Genomic DNA, 21,258 nt, shown 5'->3' on the forward strand with positions numbered 1-21,258 from the left:
CGCTGGGCTAATTGTGCGCCACCCTATGGGACTCCCAATCACGGCCAGATGTGATGCAGCCTGGATTCGAACCAGGGACTGTAGTGACACGTTTAGCACTGAGATGCAGTGCCTTAGACCGCTGCGCGGTTGTCAACCACTGACTCGTACAACCTTGTGGAGAGATATACAATGCAAACATTTCTATGACACTATATGATAATTACTGGTATAATAAGTCAAGTCTTTTACAATCTTATGATTGTAATTGACACTACTGAATAATTAAGACAAGTTTGGTCCACATTCAATTTTAATGCAAGAAGGAACATTCAGTGTGTTCAATTGTTAAACTGTTAAAATGTCCAAATAGCAATTGTTTTTTGCTTGCTTATATATTTTGTAGGTTAACTCTGTATTTTTTTTACAGTTTTTTGTAACTTTCTACAGAAGCCCAGAGGACATATGAATAAAAATAAATTCCCTCCTTATGCCGAGATCATGACTTATGTATTTATCTCATGATTTCTACATAACAAAAGTTGTTTTGTCGAGATCACCAAAAGTAGCACACATCATCCATTCATGTGTGCAGATGCACGATAGCCACCTCATCAAGGAGCCCTGTGGCTGCGTTGATGGTAATGCGGGGCATTTAAGCCCTGAATGATGCCTGACAGGCAGCAGCGTCTCCCAGGCTGAGTGCCGCCCCGAAGACCACAGCCAATCTCATGCAAGGAACAACGTAACTAACTAGACTAGTCTTGTGAGCTAGCTAGTTAGCTAGGTAGTCCTGTTAGCTAGCTAGCTAACTTGTTATCTTGCATAACTGGTGTATAATTATAAAAAGGTAATTTATTATAACATTTACAATGAGTGATGTCCATTCCTGACAGGCTTCAATTTCAGCCTTAGAGGCTGATAAATCAGGATGCTGCCTTGTAGGCGGTTTCAGATGTGCAGTTTCAGATGTAAGGTTCCTTGCAGACAGCCTACAAGGCAGCATCCTGACTGATCAGCCTCTGACACTACTACTGAAATTGATCGGCTGGCCAGGAATAGAGTGCACCCACTCTTGATCATATGCATAATGCACCAATTGCTAATCTGCCTGCAAGGAGCTTCACCTATGAAACAGGAGTTTTACCTATGAAACAACCTACAAGGCAGCATCCTGATGTTTCAGACTGAGGCTACTATTGAATCTGATTAGCCTGTCAGGATTAGAGCTCACCCACTCTGTAAATGTAAATATTATCCATAAAACAAAGTGCCCCTTACAATTATACACATATCAGTTATGCAAGCTAACAACCAGCATAGATAACAAGACTACCTAGCTAACTCGCTCACAAGACTAGCCAAGTTAGCTGCGTTGTTACTTGCATGCGATTGGCTGTGGTCTTTGATGTGGCATACAGCCTGGGAGACAGGTGTCTTTCAGGCATCGTTCAGGGCTTAAATGCACCATGAGGGCTTAGCTGCCACATGAGCTTTTAGCTCAAGGTAGCATAGCTTGATAACATTCTAACTTATAAATGGATAATGAGCTCAAAACACAAATGAAAGCATGAGGTTAGTATTAAAATGTACCATACCTTAGTGTAGCAATCAATAAAAACGTATGCGCTGATCCATTGTGGGCTCTGCCACCTCAGCCATACTGTCAATCAATACGTCTACTCCCATTTATATAGGTTCTCGTGATCTCAACAAAACAACTTTTGTGATCGACATAAGGGATGTCCTCTCTGGACTTCCGTAACTTTCTCCAGGCCTTTGCTATAAATAAGAAGATATTTTCAGTCAACTCACCTGGTAAAATAAAAAAAAGAAGCATGTTTTCAAAAGGAGGGGCGTTTAAAATGGCTTCCAGGCAAATACTTTGTTTATATTAAGGCCATTGTCTTCATAATAATCTTTATACAAAATAGTTATATCCAAAATAACATAATACAAGTTAAGGCAACCATTAAAAAAAGCTTTTTCTTTAAAAGTGGTTTTAAAACATCAAGTGATGTCTTACAGTCCGCTAAGAGCTAGTATAATACTTCAGTGTTAAGTAACGATCTGAATGGTGATCTATTAAAAAAAAATCAGAATTGAGCACATTAAAATAATGATTAACACTAGTGGATACTTAATTCCACAACAACAATTTAGGTTGAGCAATGACCATTTATACTAAGTGTACAAAACACTAGGAACATCTAGTCTTTCCATGACAGACTGACCAGGTGAATCCAGGTGAAAGTTATGATCGCTTAGTGATCACTTGTTAAATCCACTTCAAATCAGTGTAGATGAAGGGGAGGAGACAGGTTAAAGAAGGATTTTTAAGCCTGAGACAATTGAGAAATGGATTGTGTATGTGTGGCATTCAGAGGATGAATGGGCAAGACAAAATATTTAAGTGCCTTTGAACAGGGTATGGTAGTAGTGTGCCAAGTACTGCAACACTGCTTGGTTTTTCACACTCAACAGTTTCCCGTGTGTATCAAGAATGGTCCACCACCTAAAGGACATCCAGCCAACTTGACACAACTGTGGAGGTATTGGAGTCAACATGGGCCAGCATCCATGTGGAACACTTAACTCCTTGTAGAGTCCATACCCCAACAAATTGAGGCTATTCCAAGGGCAAAAGGGGGTGCAACTCAATATTAGGAAGGTGCTCCTAATGTTTTGTACCCTCAGTGTACACAGTTATAAAGATAAGTTATCAAAACTCAGAAAATGCATAATAGTTGTGATCCCTTATTCAACATTTACAATGTAATTAATACATTTGAATCCTTTACAGTGAATGCTGAAAGCCTATAAAGTGCAGAATGTTTTTAAGACATTTTACAGAAATTTGGCAGTAACTGTCAAAAACATAAGGCAAATCCAACACTCACAACTTCTATTCCACTTAAAAAAATAATAATCAGTCCATAGCTAAGGAATCCATAACAGCAAAAAGATAGAGCACTTATGTGGTTTTGGTTTGCTATGTAATCTTGTTTTGAAATATCCAAGGATTCATCATACATTATGGCAACAGTTTATGGTCTAAAAACCCATCCTGTATATGGTCTAACTGTCAAAAAGGCAATGATTGATTGATACCTGTAAATGTGTGATTCCAACACACTCCAGCCCCTATGATGACAAGACAGATGATGTTGCAGGAGTCTCAGTACAAGCCGACCTCCTTCAGGTTGGCTTTTATGATGACGTCAGTGACAGAGTCAAAGACAAACTGCACGTTTTTAGTGTCAGTAGCACAAGTGAAATGGGTGTAGATCTCCTTTGTATCCTTACGCTTGTTCAAGTCCTCAAACTGACACTGAATGTAGGTTGACGCCTCTTTGAATTCGTTTGAACCTAGAGCAGAGGGGAATATGTTTTCAATATAATTTCTGCAATTATTAACACAAGGACATGCAATATATGTATGACTTTTAATTAATATATTGCTTTTGGCAAACTAGTCATTTCCTACTATAGACTTAAAACTTGCTAAACTCAAATATCCTGCTTAAGCAAAGTGTGCCATGAAGCTCCTCCCATATTGCACAAGCTAATATTTCATAGAGGTATAACTCATTACTCAGACATCTCAAACAAGAATCCACTGTGTGCAAATGCACTGCACTGTGGTTACTATAACAACAATCACACAGGAAATTGTGCTTTGTGCTGTTTTATAGATGCTGATTCCTAAATATCCACCTGTATATCTCTAAAATGTCAAAGAATGTATTAGTAGCCCATTACGCTCGTACACAAATTGAAAATGGAAGATTTGGGTATTGATAAGTGCCTTAAAATTGTTGTTACACAGTGGCTGCACAGTAACACGCTAAACATGACGTCAGAGCTCAGACTCTGTGCTTGACAGTGCTGTATAGGTTTTGACTGACAGCCGTTGTGAACTTCAGCACCATTGTGATTCATAATGGACAGTTTTTGGGTTGCGTAAACAACAGTAATTATGTGATGGTGGGGATGCAGGGCCATATGGTGATGTACCGGGCCATACGCACTCCCCTCTGTAGTGCCTTGCAGTCGGAGCCCGAGCAGTTGCCATACCAGGCAGTGATGCAACCAGTCAGGATGCTCTCGATAGAGCAGCTGTAGAACCTCTTGAGGATTTCAGGACCCATGCCAAAATGTTTTCGTTTCCTGAGGGGGAAAAGGCTTTGTTGTGCCCTCTTCACAACTGTCTTTGTGTTTTTGATGATGTGGACACCAAGGAACTTGAAGTGCTCAACCTGCTCCACTACAGCACGTTAATGAGAATGGGGGCATGCTCAGGTCCTCATTTTCCTGTAGTCCAAAATCATCTCCTTTGTCTTGATCACGTTGAGAGAGAGGTTGTCGTCCTGGCACCACACGGCCAGGTCTCTGACCTCCTCTGTATAAGCTGTCTCGTCGTTGTCAGTGATCAGGCCTACCAGTGCTGTGTCATCGGCAAACTTAATGCTGGTGTTGGGAGTTGTGCCTGGCCATGCAGTCATGAGTGAACAGGGAGTACAGGAGGGGACTGAGCACGCACCCCTGAGGGGCCCCCATGTTGAGGATCAGCGGGGCGGATGTGTTGTTACCTACCGTTACCACCTGGGGGCGGCCCGTCAGGAAGTCCAGAATCAAGTTGCAGAGGGAGGTGTTTAGTCCCAGGCTGTTTAGCTTAGTGATGAGCTTTGAGGGAACTATTGTGTTGAACGCTGAGTTGTAGTCAAAGAACAGCATTCTCACATAGGTATTCCTTTTGTCCAGGTGGGAAAGGGCAGTGTAGAGTGCAATAGAGATTGCATCACCTGTAAATCTGTTGGGGCGGTATGCAAATTGGAGTGGGTCTAGGGTTTCTGGGATAATGGTGTTGATGTGAGCCATGACCAGCCTTTCAAAGCACTCACGGCTACAGACATGAGTGCTACGGGAAAATAGTCATTTAGGCCGGTTACCTTAGTGTTCTTGGGCACAGGGACTATGGTGGTCTGCTTAAAACATGTTGGAATTACAGAGTCAGACAGGGAGAGGTTGAAAATGTCAGTGAAGACACTTGCCAGTTGGTCAGCGCATGCTCGGAGTACATGTCCTGGTAATCCATCTGGCACTGCAGCCTTGTGAATGTTGACGTGTTTAAAGGTCTTACTCATGTCTTCCAGAACAGCTGATGCTCTCATGCATGTTTCAGTGTTACTTGCCACAAAGCAAGCATAGAAGTCATTTAGCTTGTCTGGTAGGCTCGTGTCACTGGGAAGCTCGCGGCTGTGCTTCCCTTTGTAGTCTGTAATAGTTTGCAAGCCCTGACACACCCGACGAGCGTCGGAGCCGGTGCAGTTTGATTCGATCTTAGTCCTGTATTGATGCTTTGCCTGTTTGATGGTTCATCGAAGGGCATAGCGGGATTTCTTATAAGCTTCCTTGATCGAGTCCTGCTCCTGGAAAGCGGCAGCTCTACCCTTTAGCTCAGTGCGGATGTTGCCTGTAATCCATGGCTTCTGGTTGGGGTATGTACGTACAGTCACTGTGGGGACAACGTCATCGATGCCCTTATTGACAAAGCCAGTGAATGATGTGGTGTACTCCTCAATGCCATCGGAAGAATCCAGGAACATCTTCCAGTCTGTGCTAGAAAAATAGTCCTGTAGCTGAGCACCTGCTTCATCTGACCACTTTTTTATTGACCGAGTCACTGGTGCTTCAGCTTTTGCGTGTAAGCAAGAACCTGGAGGATAGAATTATGGCCAGATTTGCCAAATGGAGGGTGAGGGAGATCTTTGTAAGCATCCCTGTGTGTTCAGTAAAGGTGGTCTAGAGTTTTATCCCCTCTGGATGCACATTTAACATGCTGGTAGAAGTGAGGTAAACCGGATTTAAGTTTCCCTGCGTTAAAGTCCCTGGCCACTAGGAGCGCCACCTCTGGATGAGCGTTTCCTGTTAGCTTATGGCCGTATACAGCTCATCGAGTGCAATCTTAGTGCCAGCATAGGTTTGTGGTGGTAAATAGACAGCTACGAAGGATATATATGAAAACTCTAGGTAGATAGTGTGGTCTACAGCTTATCATGAGATACTCTACCTCAGGTGAGCAAAACCGAGACTTCCTTAGATATCATGCACCAGCTGTTTACAAATATACATAGACCGTCACCACCCGTCTTACCAGAGGTTGCTGTTCTATCCTGCCGATACAGTGTATAACCTGCCAGCTGTATGTTATTCATGTCGTCTTTCAGCCACAACTCGAATGACTTAGGAACTGTGCACACTCTGGAGAGTTGTGTGGCCACTTGGAGACGCCAGTTAGTTCTCTCACTCAAACCATTGTATTTTTGTTGTGTGTTGCATCTACCCCAAATTTTCCAGGAATATTCTTATCATGTTACTGAATGTACCCAGAGTATTTTAAGATTTGTTATCCACAAATGCGGCGAAAAGTACAGAAAATGTATAATGCACATCAAATCAACAACAGCTTGTTAGAATTCAGTCTTGTGTCAGGTGAACAGTTGTGTCCCTACCTTTAGTCAACATTTTTCCATAATCTACAAACTGTTTCCTTTCAATTGTTTAAACGGTTGTGCATATGCTTTTCATATTTCTTCTGTAAGAAACATTTAAATGTATCCCTATCCATACAGGCCAATTCCAATGAATGTAAATGGTTAAAGATGTACCGGAGTACTCTGGGTAGCAGATAGTGAGGGGGCTCTTCTGGATCTTGTCCTCAAACAGATCCTTCTTGTTGAGAAAGAGGATGACGGAGGTGCCCGTGAACCACTTGTTGTTGCAGATGGAGTCAAACAGCTTCATGCTCTCATGCATACGGTTCTGTGGAGAGATGAACAGTGTTAGGGTCAGCGTGTTGGCAATCTCTTTTGATAAAAGAGCATCATGTCATTACCACAGGACTATAGATATAGAGTTTATGCCCTGTCCCACTCACCATCTCCTCATCCTCAGCCAACACCAGGTCATAGTCACTGAGCGCAACACAGAAGATGATGGCTGTGACTCCCTCGAAGCAGTGGATCCACTTCTTCCTCTCGGACCTCTGACCCCCCACATCAAACATCCTGCAGCCATGGAGATTCAGACAGAGAGAAATAACATGAGGAATTGAGAGATAGATATAGGTCATAAAAAAAGGAATGAGCGGGAGAGAGAAAGACAACCCTTCTACAGTAAATTGTGGTCACTAGGGTACTGTAGACAGCTTTGCGATTTTCTACATTAGTGAATCACTAACTGTAGGGACGAAGGTCCTCAGTTATTATTAGTGTAAGTCAGCGCACTTAGTGCTGTGTTAACAGCTTACTGACTTGAAGTAGAGGTCCTTGAATGTGAAGTGTGTCTCCACAATGCCGGTGGTCTTGACTCTGGTGCGCAGGACATCCTGCTGCGTGGGCACGTAGTTCTGCTGGGATATCCTGTCCAGGTCATTCAGGTAACTGAGGAGGAAGAGAAGGAAACTGACTTAACATAAGACTTACATACACTACTACTTACCAATTGTTGGATAATGCCATTTAAAATTGATGAACTAACACATGTAATGGAAGTTCTGGTTTTGGATCAACCATGGATGTGAACAACAATGCAAGTGAACAAATTAAGCCAATATGGAGGAATACAAAGTAAACAAAGAAAATTATTCCCAAAACAAAAACCTCAGAGTAATCATATGGGTGATTATCACAAAACTGACACTTGACCCAAAAGAAATTGACAAAATAAAAATGTTCCACCATAATTCCTCTTGGATCACTAAGATTAGGATCTGTATTTATCTATTTCATAAATCATTGTTATGTTTATTGAGCATATATTATGCATTTTACCACAATTTCCACAACTACCTAAGCAAGAATTAACATTAAGTTCAAAAAAGTCAAACAAATCCCTTTCTAATGAGTTTTAACATTGCTAATGTAATGAAAAGGCCTGAGTAAAACATGACACTTAACATGTATTTAGTAATTTCTCAAACTTTTCTGGATATTATATTTTGGCAATAATTACTTGTTATTTTTATGTACACATATTTGGATAAAATAACAAAAAAGGCACACTATCAGATTAAGCAAAAATGACTAAAAGTAAACATTTTATTTTTCCTAATATTTCCTAAATATTGGTGCATTACGGTAAAGCAGGTTCGGGAGAATGCATGTTCCGGTAATGAGTGTTTCCTAGTTTACCATTGAAAAACTGTACTGAGCTCTATTAGAGATTCAGTAATCCAAAACATCAAACTGTAATTTGTCAATCCCAAATTACTTGCATAAAACTAAAATCACTGATCTTAATGCAACTGACTAAATACCATTATTTTAGGATAAGTACTGTAATTACGTGCATGTATTTTCACAAGTCACTTCAGCATAAAAATGTCCCTTTTTAAAAAAGTAATTTAGGAATTTCCAGGTAATATTGGCGTATTAGGACATGGATATGTGTGGTTCTAAGGTATTTTATATGCATTTCTAAGTTGAATGGGATTCTACAGGCAAATGGCACAACATGATATGCCTAAAGCTTCTAAATACAGTTTCTTCAGAAAGTATTCACACCCCTTGTCTTTTTCCACATTTTGTTGTTACACAAAGCGGGATGAACATTTATTTAATTGTATTTTTTTTTAAACGATTTACACCAAATACTCTCATGTCAAAGTGGAAGAAAAAAAATCTAACATTTGTAAAATAAAACACTAAGACAGTGCATTCGAAAAGTATTCAGACCCCTTTTTCCACTTTGTTACATTACAGCCTTATTCTAAAATTAATTTAAAAAATAAAAACAAATCTCATTAATTTACACACAATACCACATAATGACAAAGAAAAACAGGTTTTTATTACATTTTTCAAATGTAATAAATAAAAACTGAAATATGACATTTACATAACTATTCAGACCCTTTACTCAGCGATTACCGCCTTGAGTATGATGCTACAAGCTTGGCACACCTGTATTTGGAGAGTTTCTCCAGTTATTCTCTGCAGATCCTTTGAAGCTCTCTCAGGTTGGATGGGGAGCGTTGCTGCACAGCTATTTTCAGGTCTCTCCAGAGATGTTCGATCGGGTTTATGTCCTGGATCTGGCTGGGCCACTCAAGGACATTCAGAAACTTGTCCCGAAGCCTCTCCTGCGTTGTCTTGGCGGTGGGCTTAGGGCCGTTGTCCTGTTGGAAGGTAACCCCTCACCCCAGTCTGAGGTCCTAAGCACTCTGGAGCAGGTTTTCGTCAAGGCTCTCTCTGTAGTTTGCGCCATTCATCTTTCCCTCGATTCTGACTAGAATCCCAGTCCCTGCTGCTGAACAAAATCCCCAAAGCATGATGCAGCCATCACCATAGGGATGGTGCCAGGTTTCCTCCAGACGTGACACAAGACATTCAGGCCAAAGAGTTCAATCTTGGTTTCATCAGACCAGAGAATCTTGTTTCTCATGGTCTGAGTCCTTTAGGTGCCTGCAGAAATGTTTTGGTACGCTTCCCCAGATCTGTTTCTCGACACAATCCTGTCTCGTAGCTCTACGGACAATTCCTTCGACCTCATGGCTTGGTTTTTGTTCCGACATGCACGGTCAACTGTGGGACCTTAAAATAGACAGGTGTGTGCCTTTCTAAATCATGTCCAATCAATATAAGTTGTAGAAACATCAAGGATTATCAATTGAAACAGGATGCATCTGAACGCAATGTCGAATCTCACAGCAAAGGGTCTGAATACTTAAGTAAATAAGGTATTTGTTCATTTTTAATAGATTTGCAAGTAGATGGATATTAAATTATAAAAAATAAATCAGAATCAGGATGTAACGTGACAAAATGTGGAAAAAGGGGTCTGAACACTTTCGAAAGGAATTGTATCTTGATTAGATAAGTATTCAACCCCCTGAGTCAATACTTGTTAGAATCACTTTTGGCAGTGATTACAGCTGTGATTCTTTCTGCGTAACTCTCGAAGAGCTTTCCACACCTGGATTACACAACATTTGCCCATTATTCTTTTCAAAATTCTTCAAGCAATGTCAAATTGGTTGTTGATCATTGCTAGACAACCATTTTCAGGTCTTGCCATAGATTTCAAGAAGATTTAAGTCAAAACTGTAACTCTGCCACTCAGGAACATTCACGGTCTTCTTGGTAAGCAACTTGTGGCCTTGTGTTTTAGACTATTGTCCTGCTGAAAGGTGAATTCATCTCCCAGTTGTTGGTGGAAATGTTTTCCTCTAGGATTTTGTCTGTGCTTAGCTCCATTCAGTTTATTTTTTTATCCTGAAAAACTTTCCTGTCCTTTACAATTACAAGCATCCCCATAACATGATGCAGCCACCACTATGCATGGAAATATGGAAAGTGGTACACAGTAAGGTGTTGTATTGGATTTGCCCAAAACATAACACTTTGCATTCAAGACAAAAAGTGAATTGCTTTGCCACATTTCTGCAGTATTAGTTTAGTGCCTTGTTGCAAACAGGATGCATGTTTTGGAATATTGTTATTATGTACAGGCTTAAATTATTTTCACTCTGCCAATTAGCTTAGTATTGTGGAGTAACTACAATGTTGTTGATCTATTCTCAGTTCTCCAATCACTGCCATTAAACTCTAACTGTTTTAAAGTCACAATTGGTCTCATGGTGAAATCCCAGAGTGGTTTCCTTCCTATCCGGATGCCTGTATTTTTATAGTGACTGGATGTATTGATACACATCCAAAGTGTAATTAATAACTTCACAATGCTCAAAGGGATATTCAATGTCTGCTTTTCTATTTTTACCCATCTACCAATAGGTGCCCTTCTTTGCGAGGCATTGAAAAACCTCCCTGGTCTTTTTGGTTGAATCTGTATTTGAAATTCACTCCTCAACTGAGGGACCTTAGAGATAATTGTATATGTCAGAAAATTGTATATGTCGGGTACAGAGATGAGGTAGTCATGTTGAACACTATTGCGCACAGAGTCCATGCCACTTGTGACTTGTTATGCTAATTTTTACTCCTGAACTTACTTAGGCTTGTCATAACAAAGGTACACTTCAAAATGGGGGATGTCCTCTAAGTACATTTTTTAAATTATTTTTTTAAATTTAACTCGGCAGGTCAGTCAAGAACAAATTCTTATTTACAATGACGGCCTACCCCGGACGACGCTGGGCCAATTATGCGCCGCCCTATGGGATTCTCAATCATGGCCGGATGTGATACAGCCTGGACGGCGTGTTGCGCTTTGCTGAATCAAACTACAGATTGTGGCTTTAAGTTAATTAAAAAGGTGTTTATACACCCATTTTTCTTGACAACCCCTATTTAGTCAAATAACTGATGTTTAACAAAAATTCTATACAATAGGTGTAAGGAGTGGTCCTAGTAAATAAAGTTACCAGCACAGCAAACCCATTGACCATATGTTAGAATTAGCTTATTATAATTTGCTGAAATGAAAGATAGCATTACCGAAACGGACCTAAAAATTATGCGGTAATGAGAAATGTGTGTTTCGGTAATTAGAGGCCAGTAGTTCAATCTGCAAGTAATAGGAGATGGCCACTATAATGAGCAACAACAACAAAAAATTGACCACATTGCTGAAGCCCCATTCATGCCTCCATGTTGGTATGGTAAGTTTTCCCAATTTGAGCTTTTGTCATTTCGGTATATCAAGTGTCATAAAGGGGGTGTTTGAGAATAACATTCTCATTCTGAAGGCATATAAGTGAAGAAATTAAATGAACTTCTGCTCATCTAAGGACTGCTCCTCTAGATGATGCATCATGGGTGAATAAAACAATTTAAGAAATTATTGGAGTTTTTACAGCAACTTGAAAAAGTTACTGTTCACGTAATAAATATTATAGTTTAATGTAAACTTCAATTAGTATAAATGTTTTGATTTATCGACAACATATTTTGCATCTTACAGAAATAAGTTAGGTTTTTCTAAAGTAAAATGCATTCAAATGACCCGAGAGGCATTTCGATAATGAGAATTTGGGGTGAAAATGTACAAAATTCAGGTGCCAGTGAGTTCAGGACAGACAAAGCTGTAGGCTATTTGTGCAAGGGATACGAAGTAATCAAGTATTTACTACATTTCCACTGGATCAGATCATTAAATCTTTCCCTTTCATGCCGAGTGGTTATCGAAAGGGAGAGAGCTGGAAATATTTTTCAAATACATTGAGGAAATAGTCATTCACAACAGATAAATAAAAGATTAAAAAAATGTAATAAAAACTCTGCTAAATGACAAATTTAAAAATTGTCAAAACTCGTAAATAGAATGAAATAAACAAACTTTCTCACACGCGTGAGCTCTGCAATCGTGTCAACTCCGACAATGAACGGTAAACAACTAATAATATTGAATGCATTAAACAGAAATGACCATAACCAAACAAAATTGTAGATTAGAAATTAATCGGAATTAATGGTAAATGTAGGCTACTACTGGTGATATATGTACTGGGGAATTGATAGACAGTAACAATCAAAGGGCAAACAATTCACAAAGCAAATAGTCCGGGTAGCCATCTTATTAGCTGTTCAGGAGTCTTATGACTTGGGGGTAAAAGCTGTTGAGAAGCCTTTTTGTCATAGACTTGGCGCTCCGGTATGGCTTGCCATGCGGTAGTAGAGAGAACAGTCTGTGGCTGGGGTCTTTGACAATTTTTAGGGCCTTCCTCCGACACCGCCTGGTGTAGAAGTCCTGGATGGCAGGCAGCTTAGCCCCAGTGATGTACTGGCCGTACGCGCCACCCTCTGGTCGGAGGCCGAGCAGTTGCTGTACCAGGCAGTGATGCAACCCGTCAGGATGCTCTCGATGTTGCAGCTGTAGAACTTTTTGAGGATCTGAGGACCCATGTTTCCTCAGGGGGAATAGGCTTTGTCATGCCCTCTTCACAACTGTCTTGGTGTGTTTGGATCAAGATAGCTTGTTGGTGATGTGGACACCAAGGAACTTGAATCAAGGATGTGTTGTTAACTACCCTTACCACCAGGGTGCGGTCTGTCAGGAAGTCCAGGATCCAGTTGGTGTTTAGTCCCAGGATCTTTAGCTTAGTGATGAGCTTTGAGGGCACTATGGTGTTGAACGCTGAGATGTAGTCAATGAATAGCATTCTCACGTAGGTGTTCCTTTTGTCCAGGTGGGAAAGGGCAGTGTGGAGTGCAATAGAGATTGCATCATTTGTGGATCTGTTTGGGCGGTATGCAAATTGGAGTGAGTTGGTCTAGGGTTTCTGGGATAATGGTGTTAATGTGAGCCATTACCAGCCTTTCAAAGCACTTCATGGCTACGGACGTGAGTGCTACGGGTTGCCTTAGTGTTCTACAATTTAGGGAGGTTGCCTTGTTGTAGAACACTATCTTGCTTGTCTCAGCAAGGAGCAACAATGTTTAGTCACGCTGTTAGAGTCCACGTTACGGCAGCAACGGACTCAACCACACGAAAGCCCGGCCATCCTCTTTTCAGTCAGCTGTTCGTTAAAAAAAAAAAAAAAAATTATACTTCACACTAGAACTGCTAAAGCAGTCATTTTGACTAGAGGTTGACCGATTAATCGGAATGGCCGATTATTTAGGGCCAATTTCAAGTTTTCATAACAATCGGAAATTGGTATTTTTGGATGCCGATTTTTTTTTTTTTTTTTTAGACCTTTATTTAATTAGGCAAGTCAGTTAAGAACACATTCTTATTTTCAATGACGGCCTAGGAACGGTGGGTTAACTGGCTTGTTCAGGGACAGAACGACAGATTTTTACCTTGTCAGCTAGGGGATTCAATCTTGCAACCTTACGGTTAACTAGTCCAACGCTCTAACCACCTGCTTTATATTGCACTCCACGAGGAGCCTGCCTGTTACGCAAATGCAGTAAGAAGCCAAGGTAAGTTGCTAGCTAGCTAGCATTAAACTTATCTTATAAAAAACAATCAATCATAATCACTAGTTAACTACACATGGTTGATGATATTACTAGTTTATCTAGCCTGTCCTGCATTGCATATAATCGCTTAGGTACACGTTGCTTCAACCATAAACATCAATGCCTTTCTTAAAATGAATACACAGAAGTATATATCTTTAAACCTGCATATTTAGTTAAAAGAAATCCAGGTTAGCAGGCAATATTAACCAGGTGAAATTGTGTCATTTCTCTTGCGTTCATTGCACGCAGAGACAGGGTATATGCAACAGTTTGGGCCGCCTGGCTCGTTGCGAACTAATTTGCCAGAATTTTACATAATTATGACATAACATTGAAGGTTGTGCAATGTAACAGGAATATTTAGACTTAGGGATGCCACCCGTTAGATAAAATACGGAACGGTTCCGTATTTCACTGAAAGGAAAAACGTTTTGTTTTCGAGATGATAGTTTCCGGATTCGACCATATTAATGACCAAAGGCTCGTATTTCTGTGTGTTATTATGTTATAATTAAGTCTATGATTTGATAGAGCAGTCTGACTGAGCAGTGGTAGGCAGCAGCAGGCACGTAAGCATTCATTCAAACAGCACTTTCGTGCATTTTGCCAGCAGCTCTTCGCTGTGCTTTAAGCATTGCGCTGTTTATGACTTCAAGCCTATCAAACTCCCAAGATTAGGCTGGTGTAACCGACGTGAAATGGCTAGCTAGTTAGCAGGTGCGCGCTAATAGCGTTTCAAATGTCACTCGCTCTGAGACTTGGAGTAGTTGTTCCCCTTGCTCTGCATGGGTAACGCTGCTTTGAGGGTGGCTATAGTCGATGTGTTCCTGGTTCGAGCCCAGGTAGGAGCGAGGAGAGGGACGGAAGCTATACTGTTACACTGGCAATACTAAAGTGCCTATAAGAACATCCAATAGTCAAAGGTATATGAAATACAAATCGTATAGAGAGTAATAGTTCTATAATTCCTATAATAACTACAACCTAAAACTTCTTACCTGGGAATATTGAAGACTCATGTTAAAAGGAACCACCAGCTTTCATATGTTCTCATGTTCTGAGCAAGGAACTTAAACGTTAGCTTTCTTACATGGCACATATTGCACTTTTACTTTCTTCTCCAACACTTTGTTTTTGCATTATTTAAACCAAATTGAACATGCTTCATTATTTATTTGAGGCTAAATTGATTTTATTGATGTATTATATTAAGTTAAAATAAGGGTTCATTCAGTATTGTTGTAATTGTCATTATTACAAATAAATAAATAAGAAGAATCGGCATCGGCTTTTTTGGGTCCCCCAATAATCGGTATCGGCGTTGAAAAATCATAATCAGTCGACCTCTAATTTTGACTGCTTATTAATTAAATGTATTACTCAGTCAAGCATCCATCCTTGACTTTACCTAAATAATCCTATATAACACACTGCCGTTGTTAGAATCATAATATCACATACAGAACTGGAGCTATAACAAGTTTTAGGAGGGCATGTCATTATGGTTTTCCCCCTCATTGACCCTCCTCCTCCTGACAGTAAGGCCTGCTCCACCCATTCTCCCAACATTGGAAGAACAAGCTACGGGCCAATTATCAGCACAAAATGTCATCACAGAGAGCAGGCCCTACAGCTCAAGCAAAAAACATCAGCAAATCATGTAACATCATCGCTTCAGAGAGATCAGGCGTTACCTCCGTTTTGATGACACAGAAATGAGAAATCTGAAAACAGACAAATTTGCCATGGTAACTGACGTTTGTACAGAACAGCATTGCACAGAACAGCATTGCAAACCAGGAGAGAAGATCACTGTTGATGAACAATTGTTCCCAACAAAAGCTTGTTGCTTTTGTACAGAACAGCATTTGTAAAGAACAGCATTGCAAACCAGGAGAGAAGATCCCTGTTGATTAACAATTGTTCACAACAAAAGCTTGTTGCTGCTTTACGCAATACATTGCGAGTAAACCCGACAAGTTTGGAATTAACTAATGGTTTGACGTGGACACCAAGCACATGCCGAATGGCTTTCTTAGAATAAGGCCGTAATGTAACAAAATGTGGAAAAAGTCAACGGGTACTTTCTGAATGCACTGTATATTAAATGTATTTATTACACTGTAATGACTGCTCGTTAGACTTGATTCTAACACCAGCGATTCTAGTGTTAAACAGTTCTGGCGTTTATTTTTTCATGATGGTCTTCATCCATAACACGGTCATTGTGCCAGCCATACTCTTCACACACCCACACATTGTAATAGTGTATTGTTGTATTGTACATTTTATCATGTAAATTTGAAGTAATGGAGCAATGTACATACTGTATGTATAATGCAATGTTTAGTATGATGTACTATTTTATTTATGATGTAGGCTATTGTTTAACTATGATGTATTATTCCTGTTTGGACCCCAGGAAGTTTAGCTGCTGCATTGTCAGCAGGTAATGGGGATCCTAATAAATACTCAATCTGTAGCCTGTTGATAGTACAGTAGATTTTTTGAAAAGCAAGCTCCCAACAGAGGCAGTGGAAAACAGAAAAACATTTCAATGTATAGGAAATGAGTCTAGGCCGCAGCCTCCTGATTAACATGTCACATAAGACCTTAGGTACAAGTTCGTTACACTTCTCCCTATTTCCAATGATTTTCTGGAACTCAAATATTATTTTCAGATCATCAGGCTTTCCCCAACCCCCCATTTGGATTACAGTCTCGCTTCTCATGTTTGAGGATGGCCAGTATTCTTCCTATCAGTCATAATGGTTCTCTGGTCATTATAATATTTGATTCAAGTAGTGTTAGAACAGAGATTTGTAATGCTCTTACTATGAGGCGGAGTCGTTTAGCTGGTACTCTCTAGACCTGCCAAAGCAGATCTGGACCCCTCCGTCCTGCCATAACCTCTTGATGACCCCAGCCAGTTCAGGGGTCATGACCCCTTCCTCTGCAGAGCTGGCCAAGGCAAAAAGCTGGCGGGCATCATCCTGGAGACACAGCAAAACAAAGAAAACCACAGTTACCAACAGGAAACAACAATGCTCGTCTATCGTGGAAACACAGTATGACAACAGAAAAATGTCAATCCCAAATAGGGTTGGGCAGAATCCAGATTTCCATATCGTGCCTGTGCTGTCCCGGGATATATGGTATTACTGGTAATGCACACAGGGGGCACTATTTCCCCCCCCCCCAAAAAAGAAAATCATAATTTACCAGAATGCTAACAAGTACGAAGGAATCCCCATAGTGGATGCTAGGTAAATGCTAACAAGCTCATGGAAACATTTACTACCAAGAAAACCCAGTATCTCAAAATGTAGTTTGCAGCACGCACAAAATAAATATTAAACAGCAGGGATCTTAATCCAGGAGGGGATTGTCTCTGCTGCAGCTACCAAGAAGCTTGAGCTTGCAAGCTAACATTAGCCACTTAGCTAACATTAGCAAAACCCAACTGGGGACAATTTATTTGGCACAATTTGATAGTTAACTTAATAGTTATACAATATATAGCAGGGAAACAACCGTAGTGAATTTCATACAAGTGTAACTTAATCACCTCACTTAAGTTGCGCTACCAGAGTGACAGTACCCTTGCGAAGCGCCCATTTTGCTCTTGTGCTTCTTTGTAAACAAACACATGTGACTGGCTCAAACAGATGTTTTGTGAAACTAGTACCAGTAAGCATAATAATGAAAAATAATCTAACAGGCAAAATGATTAACACGGTCTGCTTTATTCATTACCTAGTGCACAAGTTGACAGCAGGTATTTATTTAACAAAGTACTAATATTCAAATGTATATAAAAACAATTATCATACTGATGGTATCTCAAAATAATCCGGGATACTGTATACTGCCCAACCCTACTCCCAAATCAACATGTTCAGTACAGAATCAGTTTTCAAGTGATTTACTTCACATGCTGACCATCCATGTTGTTCCTAGACTGTTGTCCTCTGCTACCGCATGGTAAGTGGTACCGATGCCCCAAGTTTGGAACAAACAGGATCCTGAAAAGCTTCTACCCCAAAGCCATAAGACTGCTAACGGTTAACCAAATAGCTACCCGGACCATCGGCATTGAGCCTTTTTTGCACTAACTTTTTTGACTCATCACATACACTGCTGCTACTGTTTACCATAACTAATATGTATAATAACTTGGCTATATACAATGAGCACCAGTACCGAGTTGATATGCAGGGGTATGAGGTAATCGAAGTACCCCCTATATATATATATATATATATATATATATATATATATATATACACACTTCGATTACCTCATACCCCTGCATATCAACTCGGTACTGGTGCTCATTGTATATAGCCAAGTTATCATTACTCATTGTGTATGTATTATTACGTGTTTTACTTTTCTATTATTTCTCTCTGCATTGTTAGGAAGGGCCCGTAAGTAAGCATTTCAATGTTAGTCCACACCTGTTTTTTTTACAAAGCATGTGATGAATACAATTTGATTTGGAACAAAATGTCACTGCAGCCAGTAGATCATTCTGTACACTGTTCTTGTGAAGTATGTACTTCCTTGTAGTCATAACAATGTAAATAGAAACAACACTTACTGTGGCATTTTACAAGGAAACAATAGTAAATGAATCTAACATAATCTATTAAACTAATTAAGAGCAGTGGAATGTAAAAGAATCTTCAAGCTGACTCACTGATCGTGCAGTGTCCCCAAAGTCTATGCCCAGCCTGCCCATAGCTCTGATGATGGCGATGATGGACTGGATCGTGTTGCTGTAAACCACCACTCTGTACTGGCTGCACTCCTCCTGTGTGTACCCGTCCTCATGGATAATTCTGGGGGCAGGAAGAGAAGGTTAACATGCGCATCTTACTGGTGCTTGCGGTCAAAATCTAATCTAGGCCTCGTGACATAGATATCATATCGCAAAGGCTCATCGCTTATACAGCACTTCACATGGGTTCCTAATCAGTCAATAGGTTTAAACAGAATGCTAGTTTCTTATTTTCTTTTGGGTGTGCACAAAACGGTTGAAAAATGTACTCACTTCATCTGCTTTACAATTGTGCTTTTCCCAGACTCCCCAGCACCTTGAAGTGGAATGTTTAGAGGCAAAGAAAGGAGACATAAGATCAGGAGAAGTTTCAAATCCTTAGCTCTACTAAATCTGTAGAGATATAACAACAGACATGCACAGAGCTCAGAACCAGCTGATCCATCTGTGACAGTTCTACAACCCCCTACTGTTTTGGGGCCTTTGCACCTGCCCTGAGAATCTAGGGGAAAACATCAGGCTACATCATGAGCATGAACGCTAAAGTGTTTTTTTAATGCAGTCTGTGGAAGACTGAATTGTAATGACAGCTTTCATTTGAGTAAAGTAGGTTCCACCATAACCATTGCCAAATAGCATCTATGAATGTGGTAGGCTCATGACTAACTGCTTTAGCGCCTATTGACCATAGTATCTTCTGACTGGGGGTGTTTTGTTAAGAGCCCAGATGCTTTCTCTAAACATTAACACGTATTGCTTGCGGTATGTTTTTGGAAACATAAGGAGCATATTTTTAATATTAGCGAGAAATCATTTTCAAAAAACAAAAAGTTTAAAACAATGTGTTCCCACACGGCCATATCTCCATGTTACATCTCTTGTTTATTAAATCCATAGGTGTCCACCTGCGATAATTAGCTCAAACAAATATGTGCAAGCATAACTGGGGAGAAAGTGTAGTTCATCAACTGGCGGCACACAGCTTGTGGCTCTGTGAAAACTGCTACAGTAACTGTATATATTTTTTTATTTAAAAGAGTATTTCTCGCTGATATGAACGATAAGGGGCAAAGCATGTCTCGAAAACCGGTTTGAAGGCGATGATTATTGACTTTTCAACATGTTAAAATACAGCGTCGAAAGGGTAGATCAAATGGAGCCAAATGTGGCCGAATGTAACCTCAAACCCTAAATACAGAAGAGTTTTCGAGAGCTAGTCATGAGCCATACATAACAGTAATTCGATCAGTTAGACAGACACCCTCTACTAGTCACATATGAACACTCACCTAGAAGCAACAGTTTGACTTCACTTGATGCCTTTTCGCCAGCTTCTCTCAGATTCCGATCAATATTTTTACTCCTCTCCATGGCAGCTTTATCTTCGGCACTTAGTGTGCAACCCATTTTGATCCCAGCAGGTAAATCCTATGAAAATGTCTCGCTTTTAATCTACCTGGCTTTTGACAAGCTGTCCAAATGGAAAAAACGAAGGTGTTCAGTAAAAAGAAAGAATGTCATCCCTAATTCTACAAAATTGTATTGCTGTGTCTGTCAAGCGCTTGACGCAGAATTCTGTCAACTACGACACATTTTCAAAAGAAATGTGTGCGACGACGAGCATGAGAAAAAAGGAAGGGAGAAAGGCGTTGGCCGGGAAACTAGCACTTTAACCATAAATATATTTGTTAGCTTTTCCTATGCACATGGAGGAAGCCGAATACTTTTGATAGAAGAGCAAGAAATTCAAAACTCATACGAAGAAATTAAGTAGTTAACATTAGTTACCACATTATCTTAATTGGCTAGCTAGAAACTTCACTTTATAACGTTACTACCTGTATGTTCTTTCCGCGTTGCGTTGGCTGTGTAAAAATTGAGCTAGATAGCTGAGTTATAACTTCACTAAAAATAAATAGCTACAATCTAAACACCCTAGACAGTGACTCAAAATACTCACACACTTCTAAATACTATTGGCTGTTAACTGTTCTAAATTGTCTGGTCCTACAATAACGTAGAGTAGAAAAATATGTTTACTTTCAGAGCCACGTGACGCGGAAATTGAGGGAAATAATTGCCGGGCTGATGGGAAATGAAGTCCATATCTATTAGTAATTGATTGTAGTGATTCTCAACCAGGGGGTCTAGGACAATTTGGAGTTTTCAGAGGTCCCTAAAAAAATGCTTAAAACTAAAACATAGCACCTGTCTGTAGTATATACTGTATTATTTACAGTTAACTATAGTATAAATACTGTAGTAAAATAACTGCAGTATATACTATAGTAATTAGTGTAGTGTTTTTGCAGACTGTACTTTACTGTAGTATTTACTGTAGTGTTTTTTGAGGACTGTAGTATTTACTGTAGTGTTTTTTTGAGGACTGTAGTATACTGTAGTATTTACTGTAGTGTTTTTGCAGACATTACTGTAGTATTTACTATAGTGTTTTTGTTTTATAATCCTTGACATAGCCTCCACTTCTTTCTCCTTCAGGAAACCTGCTGTAGAAATACTAAAAGAGCACATTTTCCATAACCTGTAGGTAGGTAGGTAGGTAGG

The 21,258-nt window shown here is 39.9% G+C and overlaps 1 protein-coding gene across 2 annotated transcripts; it reads right to left on the minus strand.

The window, feature by feature from the left end:
• Positions 1–274: 274 nt before the first annotated feature.
• Positions 275–20,756, minus strand: LOC106565669 (guanine nucleotide-binding protein G(i) subunit alpha-3). 2 transcript variants are annotated; one of them, XM_014133020.2, is made up of 9 exons: positions 20,532–20,756; positions 19,983–20,164; positions 18,967–19,009; positions 18,613–18,754; positions 16,746–16,903; positions 7,296–7,424; positions 6,920–7,049; positions 6,651–6,804; positions 275–3,348 (listed from the first exon to the last, which is right to left on the minus strand). In XM_014133020.2, the coding sequence occupies exons 2-9, from the start codon at positions 20,098–20,100 to the stop codon at positions 3,158–3,160; spliced, it is 1,065 nt and encodes a 354-aa protein (XP_013988495.1). In that variant the 5' UTR covers positions 20,101–20,164; positions 20,532–20,756; the 3' UTR covers positions 275–3,157. The 2 variants fall into 2 exon arrangements, with proteins under 2 accessions (XP_013988495.1, XP_013988496.1); XM_014133021.2 differs by having other exon boundaries at positions 19,983–20,121; positions 20,532–20,740.
• Positions 20,757–21,258: the final 502 nt, after the last annotated feature.

This window comes from Salmo salar, chromosome ssa12, assembly GCF_905237065.1.
Source record: "Salmo salar chromosome ssa12, Ssal_v3.1, whole genome shotgun sequence".
Lineage (NCBI taxonomy): Eukaryota > Metazoa > Chordata > Actinopteri > Salmoniformes > Salmonidae > Salmo > Salmo salar.

Excerpts from the sequence above, each read along its gene's own strand:
- LOC106565669 (XM_014133020.2), bottom strand. The coding sequence starts at position 20,100 with ATGGGTTGCACACTAAGTGCCGAAGATAAAGCTGCCATGGAGAGGAGT. Across the intron at positions 19,010-19,982 it reads AGTCAAACTGTTGCTTCTAG|GTGCTGGGGAGTCTGGGAAA; the intron begins GTGAGTGTTCAT and ends TTCCACTTCAAG. Across the intron at positions 16,904-18,612 it reads TTGGGGACACTGCACGATCA|GATGATGCCCGCCAGCTTTT; the intron begins GTGAGTCAGCTT and ends CTGTGTCTCCAG.